At 41.5% G+C, this 20,000-nt stretch overlaps 2 protein-coding genes across 5 annotated transcripts in view; one reads left to right on the plus strand and one right to left on the minus strand.

Annotated features, from left to right (window-relative positions):
* LOC123505534 (myosin heavy chain, non-muscle-like) overlaps window positions 1–10,182 on the minus strand; it is a 186,142-nt gene extending 175,960 nt beyond the window's left edge. For all 4 annotated transcript variants that reach the window (XM_045256957.1, XM_045256956.1, XM_045256953.1 and 1 more), the window contains exon 1: window positions 10,122–10,182. The gene's annotated coding sequence lies outside the window, so the exon portion shown is untranslated. The remainder of the gene's footprint in view (window positions 1–10,121) is intronic.
* Window positions 1–20,000, plus strand: part of LOC123505535 (ITG-like peptide) — an 81,446-nt gene that overhangs the window by 60,020 nt on the left and 1,426 nt on the right. Inside the window, exons 4-8 of the mRNA XM_045256958.1 lie at window positions 1–5; window positions 12,058–12,186; window positions 14,826–14,914; window positions 17,051–17,172; window positions 19,133–20,000. The exon at window positions 1–5 is cut by the window's left edge and continues 137 nt beyond it; the exon at window positions 19,133–20,000 is cut by the window's right edge and continues 1,426 nt beyond it. Of these exons, the coding sequence (XP_045112893.1) occupies window positions 1–5; window positions 12,058–12,186; window positions 14,826–14,914; window positions 17,051–17,134 (307 nt within the window). The 3' untranslated portion in view covers window positions 17,135–17,172; window positions 19,133–20,000. The remainder of the gene's footprint in view (window positions 6–12,057; window positions 12,187–14,825; window positions 14,915–17,050; window positions 17,173–19,132) is intronic.

Here is a 20,000-nt window from a genome sequence, read left to right on the forward strand (position 1 = left end):
CGGAGGTGAGTGTGGATGGCTGATTGGTGGGTGGTGGTTGGATGGAGTGTTTGTGGGTGGGTGGGGGAGTGGGTGGCTGGTTCGGTAGGTGGTTGGGTGGGTTAGGGGTTTCTGTGTGTGTGTGTGTGTGTGTGTGTGTGTGTGTGTGTGTGTGTGTGTGTGTGTGGTGGGAGTGTAGGTGGGTGAGTGGGTAGGTGGGTGTGGTTCTAGCGTGTTTATGCTTATGTCCATAAGGATAGCTCAAAACACACACACACACACACACACACACACACACACACACACACACACACACACACACACACACACACACACACACACACACACACGACACACACACATACACACAAATTTGTCACTGTGTTCATAAATTGTGACCATGATCACAGAATTTGGTGGGTAATGATGAAATAAACCTCTCTCACACACACACACACACACACACACACACACACACACACACACACACACACACACACACACACACACACACACACTCTCTCTCTCTCTCTCTCTCTCGTACTAACCAATCTGTTTTCCTATCCACAATTCTGCTTATTTCCGTCATCTTCTTTCCTTCCTTCCTCTTCTCTCTCCTTTCCTCCCTCCCTGCCTACCTCCGCCAGTCCCTCCCTCCCCCCTTGTTCCCCGTTCCTTCTCTCACAGCAATCTACGAGGCATTCTGGCACTGGCGACACATTTCCCATTTTTTTTTACCGTTAAAGGGCCGGAATACCACCTCCCCTCCAATCCATTTCCCCTTCCCCCGCCTTAGTTACTAGCCCCTTCCCTTCCCTGACTCATGCTCTCTCTCTCTCTCTCTCTCTCTCTCTCTCTCTCTCTCTCTTTCTCTTTGGTATTCCCCACCCTCATGTCGCCCTACCCGCCACTCGGTCGCCTCAGTAAGAGTTATGGGGAGGGCAGGGTGACGTCCAGAGAGAGAGAGAGAGAGAGAGAGAGAGAGAGAGAGAGAGAGAGAGAGAGAGAGAGAGAGAGACCTAAACACATAAAAACTTTGAACAGGCTATGTAAAAACTTTCAAACACACTAAAAGAGCGATAACTCAGAACAAGCATATTCAATCCAAACAGACAATATTTCACAACTTTAAGTATGCATTGAATTCCCTCCCACATAAAAAAAAAAAAAGTGAGAACAGACGAAAATTCAAACTCTTAAAACGCAAACACAAACATTTACACACATGAAAAGCTCTCGACAGCAGCAAAAAAAAAAAATAAATAAATAAATAAAATAAATAAATAGATAAATAAATAAAAAAAAATTAGAAACTTCGACAGATGCAAAAAACTAAATCAATATAATAAATAAATAAATAAAGTAACGCAAGCAAAATTATCAAACCTTACACACACACACACACACACACACACACACACACACACACACACACTAATAAGAAAGAAAAAAAAAAAGGGAAACGAAAGCAAATCTATACAAAAAAAGAACAACTAAAAATAATGATAAGTGAACTGAACACATGCAAACGAAAATAATAGAAATAAATAAAAAGTATCCACATTCAAGACACACACACAACAATAACTCGGAATCTCGCACACCAAGAACCTGGAACAGCCGGTATTAGCCTGTCGAGGAGGAAGAAAACTTATCTGTGGTTGGAGTGACGCATGTATATTGCTGAGAGAGAGAGAGAGAGAGAGAGAGAGAGAGAGAGAGAGAGAGAGAGAGAGAGAGAGAGAGAGAGAGAGAGAGAACAAACAAACACACACACACACACACACACACACACACACACACACACACACACACACACACACACACACACACACACACACACACACACACACCATTTAGCTAATTAGCCATAGATGCAGTCAACTAACCAATCAGTCAGCCAGTAATTCAATCAGTTAACCAGTCACCCAGTTGATCAGTCAGTGAGTCAGGTAACCAGTCATTAACTCCTTCATTCAGTTCACTCTTCAGAAGTACATTCCTCCTCTTTACTCTCAGCCACTAAGTAAGTCCGAAAGTTAGTAAATCAGTCAGTTATTCAGTCAGCCAGTTATGCAGTTAGTCAGTAAGTGATTCTTGATTACCACGAATGTTCTCCCTTTCCAATTTTTCTTCATTAATGATTCAGAAAGTTATTGAGTCAGTCAGTCAGTCAGTCAAGCAGTGCGTCAGTTAGTCAATCATTCAGGCAGGTAAAAAGTCAGACTGTCAGGCAGGCAAGCAGTCAGTTCCTCTTGTAGCCTTATGAAATTCAACCTGACATTTTTTTTTCTTCTTCTTCTCTTCATTTATTTCTTCTTCTTTTCTTATTCCTACAAGCACAAGGCTGCGCAACAGACATTAAGGTCAAAATATTTCAGCCATTCATTACATCTACTGCAGCAATCTGGCATAACAATGGCAGCTTTCATTCTCATGCTTGTTTTCATCTATTTGTCTGTCCGCTTGCTAGTCTGTCATTCTAACTACAGTGTGTCTGTCGAGCTCTCTGCCTTCGTCAGTTTCTCTCTCTCTCTCTCTCTCTCTCTCTCTCTCTCTCTCTCTCTCTCTCTCTCTCTCTCTCTTATTCTTTTTTTTATTTTCATCCTTAAAATGAAAAAGAAATTCATCGACTTTAATCCACAAAGTATAAAAATTACCTTTTATTCTTTTCTTTTTACTCAAACACTCGCGAGGAAAAACGTAAAAAGAAAAAAGATTTAATCTGGCTGTTATTTGAAGCTCAATTTAAAAAAATGTCTGGACAAACATTTACTCCAGGAATTGACCTACTTCTCTTTTACTATCTATCATCATTACCTTTTACTATTCCACTTGTGTATATTATTTTTCTGCCCATCATTTTCCATAACAGAGAAAATGTTATATATTTTACATTAGCATTTTTTTTTCTGTTTTACCATTTATTTTTGTTCTGCATAAAACATATATTAGAATAACGTACTACAGACTTTTTCCCTTGACGCAGTATACTACCAATCAATCCAATTCTATTTAAGTTTTTTTTGTCTATTCTTTAAAGTTTTCTTGCACTGTTTTCAATTTGGAAAGAAATACAAGAGAGAAAAAATGTTTACCGAGGATATTTTCTGCCGATACATCACTTTTTGCAAGGTAACGTGGGAGGAAGCCCAGCCATTTGCCTTCTCTCCTTCCACTCCCTCCCTCCCTCCTCCTCCTCCTTCTCCTCCAACACTCCCTCTCTCATTCCTCTTCCTTCCCCTCGTACATGTCCTCTTTCATTCCCTTATTCTTCTCTTTCCCTTTTTTCCTTCCAGAGCATACTTTTTTTCTCCTCTCTCTCTCTCTCTCTCTCTCTCTCTCTCTCTCTCTCTCTCTCTCTCTCTCTCTCTCTCTCTCTCTCTCTCTCTCTGCACGACATTTTACAGCTAAGAAGAGAAAGAGCGAGTGTTGTACAGAAAAGAGAAAAAAGTATTGATTGCAAAGGCTGGCATTTATAAATATTCTTGCAGAGAGAGAGAGAGAGAGAGAGAGAGAGAGAGAGAGAGAGAGAGAGAGAGAGAGAGAGAGAGAGAGAGAGAGTGTGTGTGTGTGTGTGTGTGTGTGTGTGTGTGTGTGTGTGTGTGTGTGTGTGTGTGTGTGTGTGTGTGTGTGTGTGTGTGTGTTTGTTCTATCTGTTTGTAATTATTTATATGTATGTATTTCTATTTTCTCTCTCTCTCTCTCTCTCTCTCTCTCTCTCTCTCTCTCTCTCTCTCTCTCTCTCTCTCTCTCTCTCTCTCTCTCTCACCTCTCACCTTTTCGCATGAGCACCTGCGGTTCATCTTTGTTTACAACGCTCACCTCTTCTCTTCTTGATCGACTCCTTCTTCTCCTCCTCCTCCTCCTCCTCCTCCTTTTCCTTCTCCTCCTCTTCCTCCTTCTCCTTCTCCTCCTCCTCCTCCTCCTTCTCCCCTCCTCCTCTCTCTCTATCGATCACTCAAACGTCGCTGAAAACTTTTTTGTTTCTCTTTCATTCGCGGAGTTTTAAAGCTCGTGTGATGATCGTGTGTGTGTGTGTGTGTGTGTGTGTGTGTGTGTGTGTGTGTGTGTGTGCTTGTCTTCTTGTCTGTAATAAGTCTTTTTTGTGTATGTATATATGCATGTATGTATGTATGTATGCACGTTAGTAAGTAGGTAGATAGGTAGGCAGGAAGCTATTTTCGAGATTTAGATATATACTACACCACCACCACCACCACCACCACCACCACCAATAACCACCACAACAACAACAACAACAACAACAACAACAACAACAACAACAACAACAACAACAACAACAACAACAACAACAACAACAACAACAACAACAACAACAACGAAGAGATTTCACCCCCTTCACAAAGTCACGTTTTCATCAATAGGGAGGCTCACACACCCAGGAACAGACCAAACATATGCAAATCTTTAAAGTCTATTGAATAAAATCTGAATAAAACCATATCCCGATGAGACCCAAAAACACAGACGCGTATAAACAAGATCGAAAAGAAAGAAAACGAATATAAAGCGAAATTCTAACGATGACACCAGCAATACTGTGACTACAACTATGAACTATTACGTTACTAGGAGAGAGAGAGAGAGAGAGAGAGAGAGAGAGAGAGAGAGAGAGAGAGAGAGAGAGAGAGAGAGAGAGAGAGAGAGAGAGAGAGAGAGAGAGAGAGAGAGAGAGAGAGAGAGAGAGACAGAGACAGACAGACAGACAGACAGACAGACAGACAGACAGACAGACAGACAGACAGACAGACAGACAGACAGACACAAAAATCTAAAGACAAAAAGAGAATAGAGAATAAAGAGAGAGAATGAAAGAGAAAGAGAATGTCAAACAGAAGGTAGAAAAAGAAAGTGAACAATAAAAAATAGGGATGGGCAAGGGAGGACGACCACCACCAGCCCACACATCTCTCTCTCTCTCTCTCTCTCTCTCTCTCTCTCTCTCTCTCTCTCTCTCTCTCTCAACAGAAAATGAAAGCTATAAAAAAGGAAGAACTAGAAAAACAATAACAACTTAATAACTTGAGTACACGAGAGAATGGGGAGGAGGAGGAGGAGGAGGAGGAGGAGGAGGAGGAGGAGGAGGAGGAGGAGGAGGAGGAGGAGGAGGAGGAGGAGGAGGAAGAAAGGAAGTGATAATGAAATCTTGCTGAGGCATGAAAGATCAGCTCTTCATAGTCAGAATCATTATATTTTTACGAGAAGAGAAGCAAACAAACTCTCTCTCTCTCTCTCTCTCTCTCTCTCTCTCTCTCTTTAAGTAAATGACATCCACTCTGTTGGTGTCGCGGTGCCTCACACATTACATTTACAACTCCTGAGAGAGAGAGAGAGAGAGAGAGAGAGAGAGAGAGAGAGAGAGAGAGAGAGAGAGAGAATTAGGTCACGTTTTAACCGCACATTCAAGCAGGACAAAAGGTTTATATAAGCACTGCAGGAATTCTCGTCCACCACCCCCACAGGAACACTCCATTCAGAAACCTTGTCAGCATTGTTACTTCCTGCGCTTCCAGTTCTCCTCACTCCTCCTTCCTCCTCCTCTCTATTCCTCCAACTCACCTCACTGTTCTCTTCCACTCACTTTCCTTGTTTTCGTCTTCCTCTTCTTACAGACCTTCTCTCTTACCCTTTATCATAATTGCACTATCTCTTTTTACTCCTCTTCCTCTTTTCTTCCTCTTATTTCCATCTCTCTTTCCTCTTTCTCCTCCTCAAGTTCTCCTCACCCCTCCTTCTCTTCTCTCCTATTTCTATTCTCACGCTCTCTCCTTTTCCTAATCCCGTGTTTTATTTCTCTTACTTTTTCTTTTTTTAATCCCGTAAATTTCCCAGCCCAGTCTTAGAATTTTCTTTTTTGTTTTCTTTCTTCCTTTTCTTCATTTTACCTCCTCATTTCATTATCTTTTATCTGTTTCAAATCATCACTACTTTTCCTTATTCACCTCCGTCTCTTCCACCCAATGCTTCCTCAAACTTTCACCGGCCCTTCAATTTTCCCCTTTTCGTTCCCCCTTTCTCCTTTCACCTGTTCAATACTTCTGACTAATTTCCCTCAACGCCATCTTCCCTTCCCATCCATTCCTCCTCCCTTTCCTGTCTCCCTTGCCACCGCCTAATCTTGATCCTCCTCCTCTTCTTCCTCCTCCTTCTCCAGTTTCTAGCCTTCTATCTCTCCCTAGTGAGCCTATAATTTATTTCCCCTTCAGGCCCTTGTTATTTATTCAGTTCCAATCTTTACTTTTCCCTTCTTTTTTCCTTCCTCTTGTGTGTGTGTGTGTGTTTTTTTTTTTTATTCCTATCTTATTCTTTCTCTAGTCCTTATTTCCAGCTTCCTTTCTTTAAGTCGGTATTTCATCCATTTTTTCTTTTACATTTTTTCTGGTTGTTTCATTTTTTTCTCATTTCTTTATATATTTTCCTTACAATGTTTTTCTTTCCACCTCCTCCTCTATTCAATTTTCTTATCCTTCCCTCTTCTCACATCCACGTGTTATATTTTTACTCTTTTTTTACGACTTTACATTCCTTTTATTTTCCTTCTCTTATCTTTTCATAGTAGTTCTTTCCAACATCATTTCACCCTTTTTTTTCTTACAACCTCATTCCATACCTTCACTTTTCCCTTTCCTTTTTCCTCCACCTCTCTTCCATCCGCATGTCTACGCACTCATTTCCATTCCTTCTGTTAGTTTCCCCTCTGCATTACTTGTTTTCCCCTCCCAACAACACAACAGTTTACCTCACATCCCTCTCTCTCTCTCCACACATCGTCCCACCACCTTCCCTCACCAGCGCCATCCCTGCCAGCCGCCTTCGTGGTCTGTTTTTTTCCCTCCCCAGTAATGAAGGTTTGTTCCCGCCGCTCATCACGGACCAAAATTAAGTTTACGATGCGGCTCTAAATTCGGGAGCGTTAATTCCGGTGAGCGTTTGTTGCTATTGTTGGCTTAATTATTATTATTCTTATGTTTCTTACTGTTATTATTGTGATTCTTATTAACAAAACTATTACTACCATTAATACTGCTAATGATAATAATACTGTTACTAATTATTATTACTACAGGTATTTTATTTTTTGTCATTACTGCAGGAACAACTGCGGTACTATCACTACAACTGCATATACTTTATAGCTACCATTATCAATATCAGTATAATTACTCTTTTACGTGATAGAGGTGCTGGTGGCCATGTCCGGCAAAGTATACTATATAAATGGCCTTTTTAGTTGCTCTCCACCCAAAGAATGAGCGGAAACAGCTATTAGAGTTAAAGCTGCTACCACAACAATTACAACAACAAAAACTACTACTACTACTACTACTACTAGAAGAAGAACTACTACTACTACTACTACTACTACTACTACTACTGCTACTATTAGAACTAGTACTACTACTACTACTGCTACTGCTACTGCTACTACTACTACTACTACTACTACTACTACTGCTACTACTACTATTACGAAGAAAGAAGAAGAAGAAGAAGAAGGCGAACTCCACCACCAAAAGAGGCAGACAGCGAGGCAGGTGACCCATTAAGACCCTTCCACCTGAACGCCTGACGGTGATAAGAAGCCACAATAAGTGTAACATAATTAAGGAACACAACATTATGTACACGAGGAAGTACCAGACACTGCACTGGGAGGAGGTCAGGCGATTGAAGACCATATTCTTAAACACTCCTGCGCCGCGCTTCCACTACATTTAAGAAGGGTCAAATCGCGGTAAAATTACATGAGTCTTTAAGTTTTTATATGGTTCTAGTGACATATTAGCAAGATTTTTACTTTATTGGCCAAAGAAATACTGTCCAGAACGCGGCTCATCACTTCTGTGGCATTTGAAGAGTCGTGATGAGAGAGTAAAGTGTTTCTAATTAATGCTTTTAGTAATGTAGAGAACAAGGAGCTTAGAATTTATAATGAGATTTAGTGCTACTTAATTTACTATAGATAATACATATATTCATCCGCTAATTTAACTCTATCATCCATTTTTATGAGTTTATGATTTTCAATCTTTTTTGTTCTAGTTTTTTTTCCTAATTTTTGAGTAGGAAAGGGGTTTAATCTTTTTTTATATTCGTCTCTTAATCTTTCATGTGAGAGAAGAGATACAATTTATGAGCCTTAAATCTTTTTTTCTCCATCAGTCTTCCTCATATAAAGAAAGTAATAATATTAAAACACAAAAGAAAAAGAAAAATATAACCATCAGGCTTCAAGGAAAACTAAATGATATATCGTCATAGATTGTCTCCACGTCAAAATTCCACTTCAGCTCATATTTTCTCCACGGCATCACTTCCTGACAACGGCACCTCGCCGCCACTTCAGCCGCAACTGACCCACGACCATATTTTTTGGCAAGAAGAGCAGCAGGTGGTGGCCGCGTGATCCCCTTACGTTGAGCGGATTAGCAAGCATCCCGGAGTGGCTCAGCGCCGCCAGCACGAACAGCGCCGGCTCTCCAGCCCTTAGTGACTGCTGGAATGCTGGGCGAGGCGGGAAGACCAGAGAGTGAGCAGCAGTCTTGAAAAGGAAGGAATAGAACTTAGCAACAGTCACCTCTAAGAGTGTATGATAGTTTAAGGTATAGGTGAAAATATGCGAAAGTAAGTGTTATTTACGTGATTGCCTAAAAGATAAAGTCGCGAAAGAAAAGGACAACGAAAAACGGATTGAAACTACATAAAACCTAGAGAAAATCAACTATATGAAACGCGGAAAAATAGATGGAAAGGAAGAAATTTGCAGGAGTAGCCTGGTACAGACGGGCGGCTGAGATATAGTGAAAAAAGGTTCCAAAAGTCCTTTCCTTCCCTCTACAATCATGAAGGGTAGTAGTGATGATAGTCAAAAGCTAAATCGCGAATGCCACAGCAGGCCAAGGTAGCGTGTAGGAACAGGTCCCTTCATCCCGGCAGAGACGCATTCTCTCCCTCTGACGTGCGCGGCGGCGGCGGCGGCGATGGCTTGACAAAGACTCATCGATTTTACGTCACCCGGTAAAGCTACTCCGATATTTTATTCCTATTCTGAGACCCACGAGAATAATCCCTTGGCGAGGAGCTCGAGTCAGGCTAGGATACGTGGACTTGGCGTATATACATAAATACATAATAAAATATAAACATATGTATAGATATTGACCGCTCCAGTCTTGCCCAAATCTACGACCACCACCACCACTACTATTGCTACAACACACGGACATCTGTACCAACGGAGGAGCACCAGATTCAAAACAGACACTTGTACGATGACTGGTCTATATAACCACCACCACCACCACCACCACCACCACAGCACACGGACACATGTACCAAGGGGAGATCAACACAAAGCCTTGCCAACATTACTGCCACACTCAGGCCGCGATGAACCATGCACCAGGGGCAGATGGAGGGATTAGCTTTTCCACGCTCCCTCCTCCTCCCTTCTCTCCTCCTCCTCCTCCTCCTCCTCCTCCTCCTCTTCCTCCTCCTCCTCCTCCTCCTCCCCTCTCCCTCATTCTTGGAACCGCTCTGTTGCTATTTTTTTCATGCAAAATTTCCTTCACTAGTTGAATATTTGAATAGCTCATCAATTCCCAATTAGAGAGTAACGATCTATCCGCAAAACTCTCTCTCTCTCTCTCTCTCTCTCTCTCTCTCTCTCTCTCGTGTGTGTGTGTAGATCAAGTTGATAAGATCCGAATTGGCATGATTGTACCTGTGTGTGTGTGTGTGTGTGTGTGTGTGTGTGAGCATGCGCTAGTGAGAGTCAGTGGGAGGGACAGGAGGGATGGGAGACGGCGCGGTAGGACAAACTTCCCACGCCATGCATAACACACTGCCGCTGCCTTCACACACACACACACACACACACACACACACACACAAACCTCATATTTCCTAATCACTTGAGTCGCTCCAGCTTTCCTCAGATGTAAAAAACAAACCTACGACACCAACACAACCAGGAATGATACGAGAAGATTCGCTGTCATGGCAGAAAAAAAACGAGAGATCTTTATGTTCCCTTTCTCTATCCAGTATGTCTTCCTCCAATCCACGCCTCCCAGCCTTCGCCTTGCCTCTCTCCCATGACTGACTCGCCTACTCACCTGGGTCCTCGTGTTATCTCACTTTATACAACCACTAGTCACGTCAACCGCCACATCCACATATCGTTTGTTTACCAATGATCAGCTGACGTGCGGGAGTGAATAAGAAAAACGGAATACTTCATGGTAATCTTAGCTAGGCATATTCACGTTTTTTTTTTAACAGAATAAAGAAAATATTAACAAAACGGTATCTATTTTCTAATCGCACCGTACTTTACCAAAGAGGTTATACAAAAAATTGAAAAAAGGATAATAAATAGATTTTTTTGTAACTATTTTTTATCTATTTTCAATTGCACTAAATAACATCTTTCTCCCTTTTAATTTGTCCACTACGAAACAAAACAGTACAGTAACAATCATTCCAAACAACACTTCAGGGCGAGAAAGAAAGGAAAGAAAATCATGTAACTGGATCTGGGTGAAGGAAAAGATCAAGATAAACTGATTCCTGCAATTGCTGTCTCCACCATTCTTCTTCCACCTGGAGGGAAAACACGAAGGCTGATTTACATTTAAAGGATTGGAGTAGCATCGCAGCAGCCCTCCCATCATTCCCTGCCTGCCTCACTCCCACCATTCCCTGTCTCACTCCCAGCCCTCCCAGCCTGCCCCACTATCTCCCTCACTGCTTATCTCACCACTTCACTGTTTGCCTCACCACATTACCTTACTGCCTGTCTCACTACCTACCTCTCTGCCTCACTGCTTACCTCACCACTTCACTGTTTGCTTCACCCCATCACCTCACTGCCTGTCTTACTTACTGCTTGTCTTGCCATTTCACTTTCTGTCTCACCACGTCACTTCCTCCCTCACCACATCCTAGCCTGTCTGCCTCACTACCTCCCTGCCCTGCCAGCCCACCTCAAGCCAGCCTGTTCATTCACCCCACTCGCCCACTCTTCCCTCATTCATTCCCTCTGGTACGCCATGATCAAAATAAAGAGAAAAATGTACTCTGCCGGAATTTCGTTTTCTCTTTCTCTTTTCTCTCTATTTTTCACTTTTTATTTTTTATAGTTTCATTTCGTAAGTATAAAAGTAGATTTTTTTTATTACTGCTGCTCCTATTGTTGATTTGTTGTTGTTGGAGTGGTGTTAGTGGTGATGGTGGTTGTTATGTAAATAAAATCCTCTCGTTCTATGCCATCAAAATACACACTCCAATCCATCCATGAAGAAAAGGGTCAATGAAAATAATAGAATAAAATTAAATAAAACTAGAAGTGGAACTATCACCCAAAACAACAACAAAATCACCCTTGCCATCCACCGATACCACGGTAAATATTTTCCTCTCTGGCACTAACAAGAAAAAACTACCTACGTACAAAATCGTCCCTAGTGGCCTCTCTCTCTCTCTCTCTCTCTCTCTCTCTCTCTCTCTCTCTCTCTCTCTCTCTCTCTCTCCAGTAGCCTAATAGTCTTCCCTCTCTCACTCTTTTCTCTCCACATGTGACTAGAGACACACACTCAGTAAATTTGTTCACTTAGACTTGATGTGTGTGTGTGTGTGGGGGGGGGGAGATGATAAAGAATAAGGTAAAATTAACTTATATAATCTATCTTTCATTGTAATCATGATTGTTTTAGATATGTATAGATAAGACGTACTCGTATTTTTATCTCTCTCTCTCTCTCTCTCTCTCTCTCTCTCTCTCTCTCTCTCTCTCTCTCTCTCTCTCTCTCTCTCTCTCTCTCTGTACCTTCCTACATATGTATCTTTCTATCAATCTACCTATGTACGAGTATCTTTCTATCCCTCTCTCATTACAATAACGCAACTGTAACCATTTCATAACCCCAATATCTACACAACACGTTCCATTCTTTACATATCCTTTAACAACAGGAACCGCACTGTAGCAGATCACAAGTTATGTTTTCCCACTGAGTTTGTATCGCTTCATCCTGCCTTTGTCTCCCACAGCCTCCGGTACGTGCATGTCAGCAGCGGCCCAGCGTGAGGGGTCCGAATGCGTGGGTGACTCAGAGTGCGGCGCTGGAATGTACTGCGATCTTGGTGCCTGCGTGCCGTTCCAGGGCAAGAAACGCTACAGTAAGTGGTAGTTGACTAAGTGATTATGGTATAAGAGTAGTGACTAAGTGATCAGGATGAGGTTTTGAAGCGTATAGACCAGTATTTCCAAAACTAGGCAAAATTTACTCGGGGGAAATTTGAAGCTATCAGCTAGCAACAGAAAAATCTCAGACAGATTTTCTCGTGTCTGTGTGAGAGAGAGAGAGAGAGAGAGAGAGAGAGAGAGAGAGATGTGTGTGTGTGTGTGTGTGTGTGTGTGTAATTCACTGTTTGATCTGCTGCAGTCTCTGACGAGACAGCCAGACGTTACCCTACGGAACGAGCTCAGAGCTCATTGTTTCCGATCTTCGGATAGGCCTGAGACCAGGCACACACCACACACCGGGACAACAAGGTCACAATTCCTCGATTTACATCCCGTACCTACTCACTGCTAGGTGAACAGGGGCTACATGTGAAAGGAGACACACCCAAATATCTCCACCCGGCCGGGGAATCGAACCCCGGTCATCTGGCTTGTGAAGCCAGCGCTCTAACCACTGAGCTACCGGGCCGTGTGTGTGTGTGTGTGTGTGTGTGTGTGTGTGTGTGTGTGTGTGTGTGTGTGTGTGTGTGTGTGTGTGTGTGCGCGCGTGTGTGTGTGCGCACCTGTTGTAGATGGATGGGCAGTATCTACCTCGTTCAGTTCACGTTTAAAACATATTTTGACTACCCTTTCCCATTTACACATGAAATCTGAATGGTTGAACTGGGTGCAAGGGAAAATGGCAGAAAAAAAAGTTTGGTAACCATTGGTATAGATTGGAGAGTGGTTGACTGACTAACCATGATGAGATGTAGCCATATATTGAGTGAGTGGTTTGACCAAATGAGTTAATAAATGGATCAATGCTCGCATGAGTCATCTCTTCATATCTATGAGTCCTTTACTGCTCATTTCAAAGGTGATACTGAATGAACAGTTTCACTTATTGAGTGGATGAATGTATGACTGCAACGTTTTCCTAATTTCTTTTATTTGCCCAATTAATACATATTGAATTAACTTAGTGACACAAAATTCACCAGAAAATATCGTTTAGACCGTGCCGGTACTCTCTTTGTCACCGATCTAGTGAAAGATGACACAGAACACATCCACTTACCCTCGATAACTAAGGTGATCATAATACTTAGATATCTTGCTGATGGTTGAAGTTAGACAGGAAATGCAGGTGTGCCTTGAGAGATCGTCGAGAGAGCCATCCTTCCCATCAAATCATTTAAGAACTGTTTACAGTAAAGCGCTCCTACGGGATCACATATACCGTATTCCAAACATTTAATTACCATCTTAACCACTGAGTCTTTTCTCACAATACATAAAAACGAAACAAATATCTAAAGAAGCTGTGAATTAGTAGTACACGACAGCTTTGCTTCATTTTAACATTTGAAATTGAATAAGCGTTATAAATAGCCGACATTTATGACAGACGGTTTTACTCGTCATAACTCATGACATTACGGCTTATGATAGACACATTGAGTTATGATACGTATCTAGCAGAGCTATAACGTGTCATAGCTTTGTGAAGAATACGGCCCTAAGATGAAGTTTTGAGTGGATAGATTAATGAATGAATGAATAGATAAATCCCTGTGTCTTTTGATTTCTGTTGCTAACATTACTATACGTTTCATAGGCGGTGCTATATCGTTTTTCGGGCATACCTAAGTAACGAACAGTGAAATAAGGCTTATCTCATTCTTCTGGCAGAGAGAGAATCGAACCCTACACTAACACATGTAATTAAGGCATTCCACTTTTCAATTGCAAGGATGGACACTCTCTCCACTTTTTTGTTTCCGATCATCATCTTTCCACTACACATTTTATAATATGATTTTATTGCAAGCGGTGTTACGTGTATGCCTCTGTGTGTGAATTGGTGAATGCATGCATTGCTCCTACCTCGCTTTTGTGCGCTTATTTTTATGGGTGTTTCTCTTTGTTGAATCGGTTCGCAGTTAACAGGATCGTTTGTGACTGTGTGATGCTCGTGGGTGAAAAAAAAATTAACTGTCTCACTACCTTTCCTCCATTCCTACTCTTGAACGGTGTATATTTTTACTAACAGATGGATGGACGGACTGGCTGCATTTGTATGTGCTTACGTATGCGCCTCCCTTCACCTTCCTCTAACTTGATAATGCCACTCAGCAACATTAATCGACACCAGAAGAAATATCTAGTCTTTAAGTGTCTCCTTGATTGGTCCTTCTTAGTTTCTTTTATTATCGTTCATGATTTGCTTTGAGTGAGTGCATAAGATAAGTTACATAAAAAATTATAGTTTCAGGTGCAAATCATCGCCACGTGTTACTCCTTCGTTAACAAAGAAATACATGACTGTCCAAACTCAACGTAAACAACCAGTCCAATAACTTTTTTTTTTTTTAACGAACACCATTACCTAACGTGACGAGCAAGCTCCTACCAATCTACATTTTCTTTATACGTGACTAGTTAACTTGAATCATAATGACATATTTACTGCTACGTTTTATTTATGACAGATGTGCACAGTGATAAGACAGGCACGGGCTAACATGTCGTCACTAGTCCCCTTTCTTGTCCACACCAACACACACTAAGGTCATTGTCTCTCCCGCAGATGAGCCCTGCAGTCTAAGCTCTGAGTGCGAAATCGAGCGTGGCCTCTGCTGTCAGCTTGTTCGACGTCACCGCCAGGCCCCCAAAACAGTAAGACCCCCATTCCCTCCCCCACCCGGTCTCTTCCTCGTGCAACAGTGGAGGGACAAAGAGAAACCCGCTACGCTCACTGTCACTACAATTTCACGTTTTCCTTCAATCTCAAGTGCTTTGATCTTAGAGTCTATGAGTTGTATCAGTTATCAGGGGTTATAAGGAAACTTTCAGGAAAATGGAGGACTCAAGATAGAGGGAAAAGGTTTAGAATTTTACCAAATTCATTTTCATTACATATTACGCTTTTCTTCATCCCTACGTTCAACTGATCTTGAAACCAATGACTTGTTAAATGTTGAAAAGAACTATCAGAAAAGTAGAGAAGTAAAGATAGAGAGAATAACTATGTCACAGTCACTTTTACGTACAACATCTAACGTTTATCTTCAATCCCACGTCCTTTGATCTTAAAATCCATCAGCATTAACTCATTCCTCTCCTCTCAACACTGCCCAATCCTACCACGCTAGATCCTTTCAATAGATATAACCCAGCTCCTGTATTGCCATGCCCCGCCCCACCCCGTTCCTTTCAACACACTCCACCTCCCTCTCTGCCCTATTTCTCCTCGTCACGTCCCAGCCCGATTCTCTTGTCTTGTTTTCCACCACCATGCCTTTCTCACCTCCACCTCCCTTTCATCTCCTTCATCTGGAATAACCTTACTAATAATGCAGGTGTTGTTCTCTGACTTGCAATTAATCTTTATCACACCTTGTTTATATTGAACATTGTGGCAATATCATAGTTATTCTCATGGCATTTATTCATCAGTGCATCTTAGGAATTATTAGATTGTTATTATTGTTGATGATGTTATGTTTCTCCCCCTTCTCTCTCTCTCTCTCTCTCTCTCTCTCTCTCTCTCTCTCTCTCTCTCTCTCTCTCTCTCTCTCTCTCTCTCTCTCTCTCTCTCTCTCTCTCTCTCTCTCTCTCTCTCTCTCTCTCTCTCTCTCTCTCTCTCTCTCTCTCTCTCTCTCTCTCTCTCTCTCTCTCTCTCTCTCTCTCTCTCTCTCTCTCTCTCTCTCTCTCTCTCTCTCTCTCTCTCTCTCTCTCTCTCTCTCTCTCTCTCTCTCTCTCTCTCTCTCTCTCTCTCTCTCTCTCTCTCTCTCTCTCTCTCTCTCTCTCTCTCTCTCTCTCTCTCTCTCTCTCTCTCTCTCTCTCTCTCTCTCTCTCTCTCTCTCTCTCTCTCTCTCTCTCTCTCTCTCTCTCTCTCTCTCTCTCTCTCTCTCTCTCTCTCTCTCTCTCTCTCTCTCTCTCTCTCTCTCTCTCTCTCTCTCTCTCTCTCTCTAACGGTATCACAATCACGTTTCTCATCCTTTCATTCTCTTTCTCGTCTTTCCGTCATCTTCATACTTATCCTACCCTTCTTCTCTCTGTTTGCATTCTCTACCCGTCTTTCTTCTACTCTCCTTTCTGTCTACTGATTCCTTCCCTTTCCTGTCTTTGACGACTTAAACCAATCAATCAACCAATCAATCTTTTTTATCTCCTCAATCTCATCTACACCGCCTCCTTTTCTCGCCCTTCCCTTCCATCTTCCTCACCCTCTCGTTTCTTTCTACTATTTGATCTATTCTGTCTGTCCTTCCCTTTCCTTTGGCACAGTGACTCAATCATTTGTTTATCTTTTCTTAATCTCTTTCACGTTGCCTTAATTCCTTTCCCTCACCCTTCCTACCTATCCTTATCACTTTCTCTTACTTCTGTCCCTTTCTTCTTTGTTCACTTTCCTCTCTGGCGCCTCAGGTCAATCATTCGTCCGATCAATCGTTTATCTTTCCTTAATTTCTTCCACTCGGTTCCCATTTCCTATTTCTTCTCTTCTTCATCACCCTTTCTTTGCTCCCAGTCACCCTATCACCTCCTCTCTCTCACCCCTTGTTACCCTACTCTCCCTTTCTCTCATCTCCAAATCTTTCTCACCCTTTTCCTATCCCTTTCCTCACCCTCATCTGTTCTTGGTCTTCCCTTCACACACTCCCTGACACCTGTTCACTCTTCCTCTGTCCCTCCCTGATTATCCCATTCTTCTCTCCCATAACTCTCTCTCTACCCATTTGACCTTCCTGGATCCTGTAACCTTCCCCCTCTCCCATGACTCTCCTTGATCATTTCCCTTGCCAACAGCTGTGTGGGTACTTCAAGGATCCCATGATCTGTCTCGGCCACGTCAACACGGACCAGGTAAAGCAGGCGGAGGACAAACACTAAGGACGGTGTGGGCTGTGTGTTCGTCCGTACGTACATCTGTGAGTCGTCATCACGTATATACGCCATCACCTTCACTACGGCCTGTTTGTTTTGTGTGCTGTTTTGGATTGTTTGTCTTTCTGTGTGTGTGTGTGTGTGTGTGTGTGTGTGTGTGTGTGTGTGTGTGTGTGTGTGTTTGGGTGTAAGTCTATGTTAGTGTTTGTGTTTGTGTATTTTTTTTTGTGTGTGTGTGTTTGTTTGTTTTACTTTTTTTTCGTAGTTTATCTTTGCATGTGTATATATATATTTTCTTTTTACTTTCTCTTTTATTTTGAATACTATTCTCAATTGTATCTTTTGGTAAATCCTTTTTGCTTTTCTTTGGTTGTACTAAAAGTTCTGCGATAATTTTTTCTAAGATTTTGCAAAATAAATGTTATGAATAGACTGCAATGCATGCTTTTCTCGTTTGTGCACATGCCTTTCTCTCTCTCTCTCTCTCTCTCTCTCTCTCTCTCTCTCTCTCTCTCTCTCACTCCCTTGTTGCATTTTTTTTCGCTTGCGTAGGTTAGTGAGGCTTCTACAGCTGGTAAAATAGACTCCCACCTCACACCTTCACTTAAATGTTCCACCTTATTGCATCTCTGTTATACAACAATCCGTAAATAACCGAACTTAAAAGCTTAACCTAAAAATATTCATCCGTGCGTTGCAAATTTTCACATGTCATAAGTTTGTTGCTCCTTTTTCCTATTTTTCTATTCCACCCTTTTTGCATATCAGTTATTCAACAGTCCAAAGGTACATGAATCAGTGAGTTTTCAGCCTAATCAAAAAAACAAATTCTTTCGTGCGTTCCAACATTCTTATCTTATATCCATATTATAAGCGTTCTCCTTTCTTATATTCATTTCTTTACTTTCCTTGTGTTGTCATCGCTCTCTCTCTCTCTCTCTCTCTCTCTCTCTCTCTCTCTCTCTCTCTCTCTCTCTCTCTCTCTCTCTCTCTCTCTCTGTAATGTAATAGTCCAAACGTATCCCATTTCACATTTTCTTTGCTGTTAGTTATGACTAAAAAACCATTCCCAGTGTATTTCGAGTTCTTCACACACTTTAGCCTGGTGTTCCCTTTCCCTCATCTTCTCTATCCTCTCCCTTATTTTCTGCGTCCCTGCATCTCCATAATACAACAGTCAATAGGTATCCATGTGTCTGATGAAATTGTCTTATACAACACAGAAAGTCATTTTTCGTATCAATTTCCTCAAATACGTTACTAAGCTGAAATTTCCTTCACTTCCATCTCTGCCCTTTCGTCATCTTCATACTTATCCTACCCTTCTTCCCTCTGTTTGCATTCTCTACCCGTCTTTCTTCTACTTTCCTTTCTGTCTACTGATTCTTTCCCTTTCCTGTCTTTGACGACTTAAACCAATCAATCAATCAATCAACCAATCAATCTTTTTTATCTCCTTGATCTCACACCACAAGCCACAGTGATTCAATACGTGGAGTTGTCTTCCTCTCATGTTTTCCCCTGTCCCTTGCACGCTAAGCTACGTATGACTCCCTACCCAGATATGTATAGTATTCTAAAACATATTGGACTTTCGTAAGGATAACTCTAAAAGACGACAGAGATGATAAACCGTGTTCCCTAAAGGTGGTTTTCGTATTAAAAAGTACAGACTCCTGGTTAAACTATCCCCAGAATCACAAAAAAATCATTGAAGCCTCCACAAAAGATCATCTACAACTTGCTGAAAAAGCCGAAACGATTAAAGATATCCTGCCTTCCCAGACCCAAATTCTCAAACCTTTCAATGTATTATCTCGATTGAACACTATTCGGGCTTCCAAGGGAGTTTAGTTACAGTTCTAGTGATAGACAGACAAGTACCGTACATTGTCACTAGCAAAAGCACCCATGGACCGCCGACTAATCATATCTGTGGCCTTTGAAGACAAGTTTTAGAATACAGCTGACCCAACAAAGGCTGATGGTGGTCTCCCATTGCAGGTTCAACACGTGGTTCAGCACACAAAGGGAGAGAAGAGGCTAACAGAAAGGATCTACGAGTACTTGAAGGTGTAAGAAGAGGATGAGACTGTTACATCTTTCACTGAGGAATTCTGAAGCGTTATCCAAGAAGAGAGAGAGAGAGTGTGTGTGTGTGTGTGTGAGTGAAGAGAATATATATTGTTATGTATGAGATATTTTAAAGAAACAATATTGATACCTTATCTTTTAGTTTAATGAGGTTAATTTCTTTATATTAAATGTAAGTCATGAGGTATTTGAAATTATCAATATTATTAATCTTGTCTTTTCTGTTCTTTCTCTCTCTCTCTCTCTCTCTCTCTCTCTCTCTCTCTCTCTCTCTCTCTCTCTCTCTCTCTCTCTCTCTCTCTCTCGCCATCTTCCGCCTCTTTCCCTATCCATCAATATCAATATAGGTACTAAATCATCTATTCATTTTTTCTCTCCTATGAATTTATTCAATAGTCATTCCCTTGATTACATACTGTAGTACCTTAGTTTCTTGCTTGTTGCAATAGAAATTATAAAAATACTATAATTACATTTTCCACTTCTTCCATTACTTCTACTGTTACTACTACTACTACTACTACTACTACTACTACTACTACTACTACTACTACTACTACTACTACTACTACTACTACTACTACTACTACTACTACTACTACTACTACTACTACTACTACTACTACTACTACTACTACTACTGTTACTACTACTACTACTACTACTACTACTACTACTACTACTTCTAGAGACGCAAAGGGAAATTCAGGAGGTTTTAAAAGAATACTTGAATGAGATGGATGAATGAATGATTTGAATGAAGGATATACGGATGTAT

Source organism: Portunus trituberculatus, chromosome 18 (assembly GCF_017591435.1).
Source record: "Portunus trituberculatus isolate SZX2019 chromosome 18, ASM1759143v1, whole genome shotgun sequence".
Taxonomy (NCBI): domain Eukaryota; kingdom Metazoa; phylum Arthropoda; class Malacostraca; order Decapoda; family Portunidae; genus Portunus; species Portunus trituberculatus.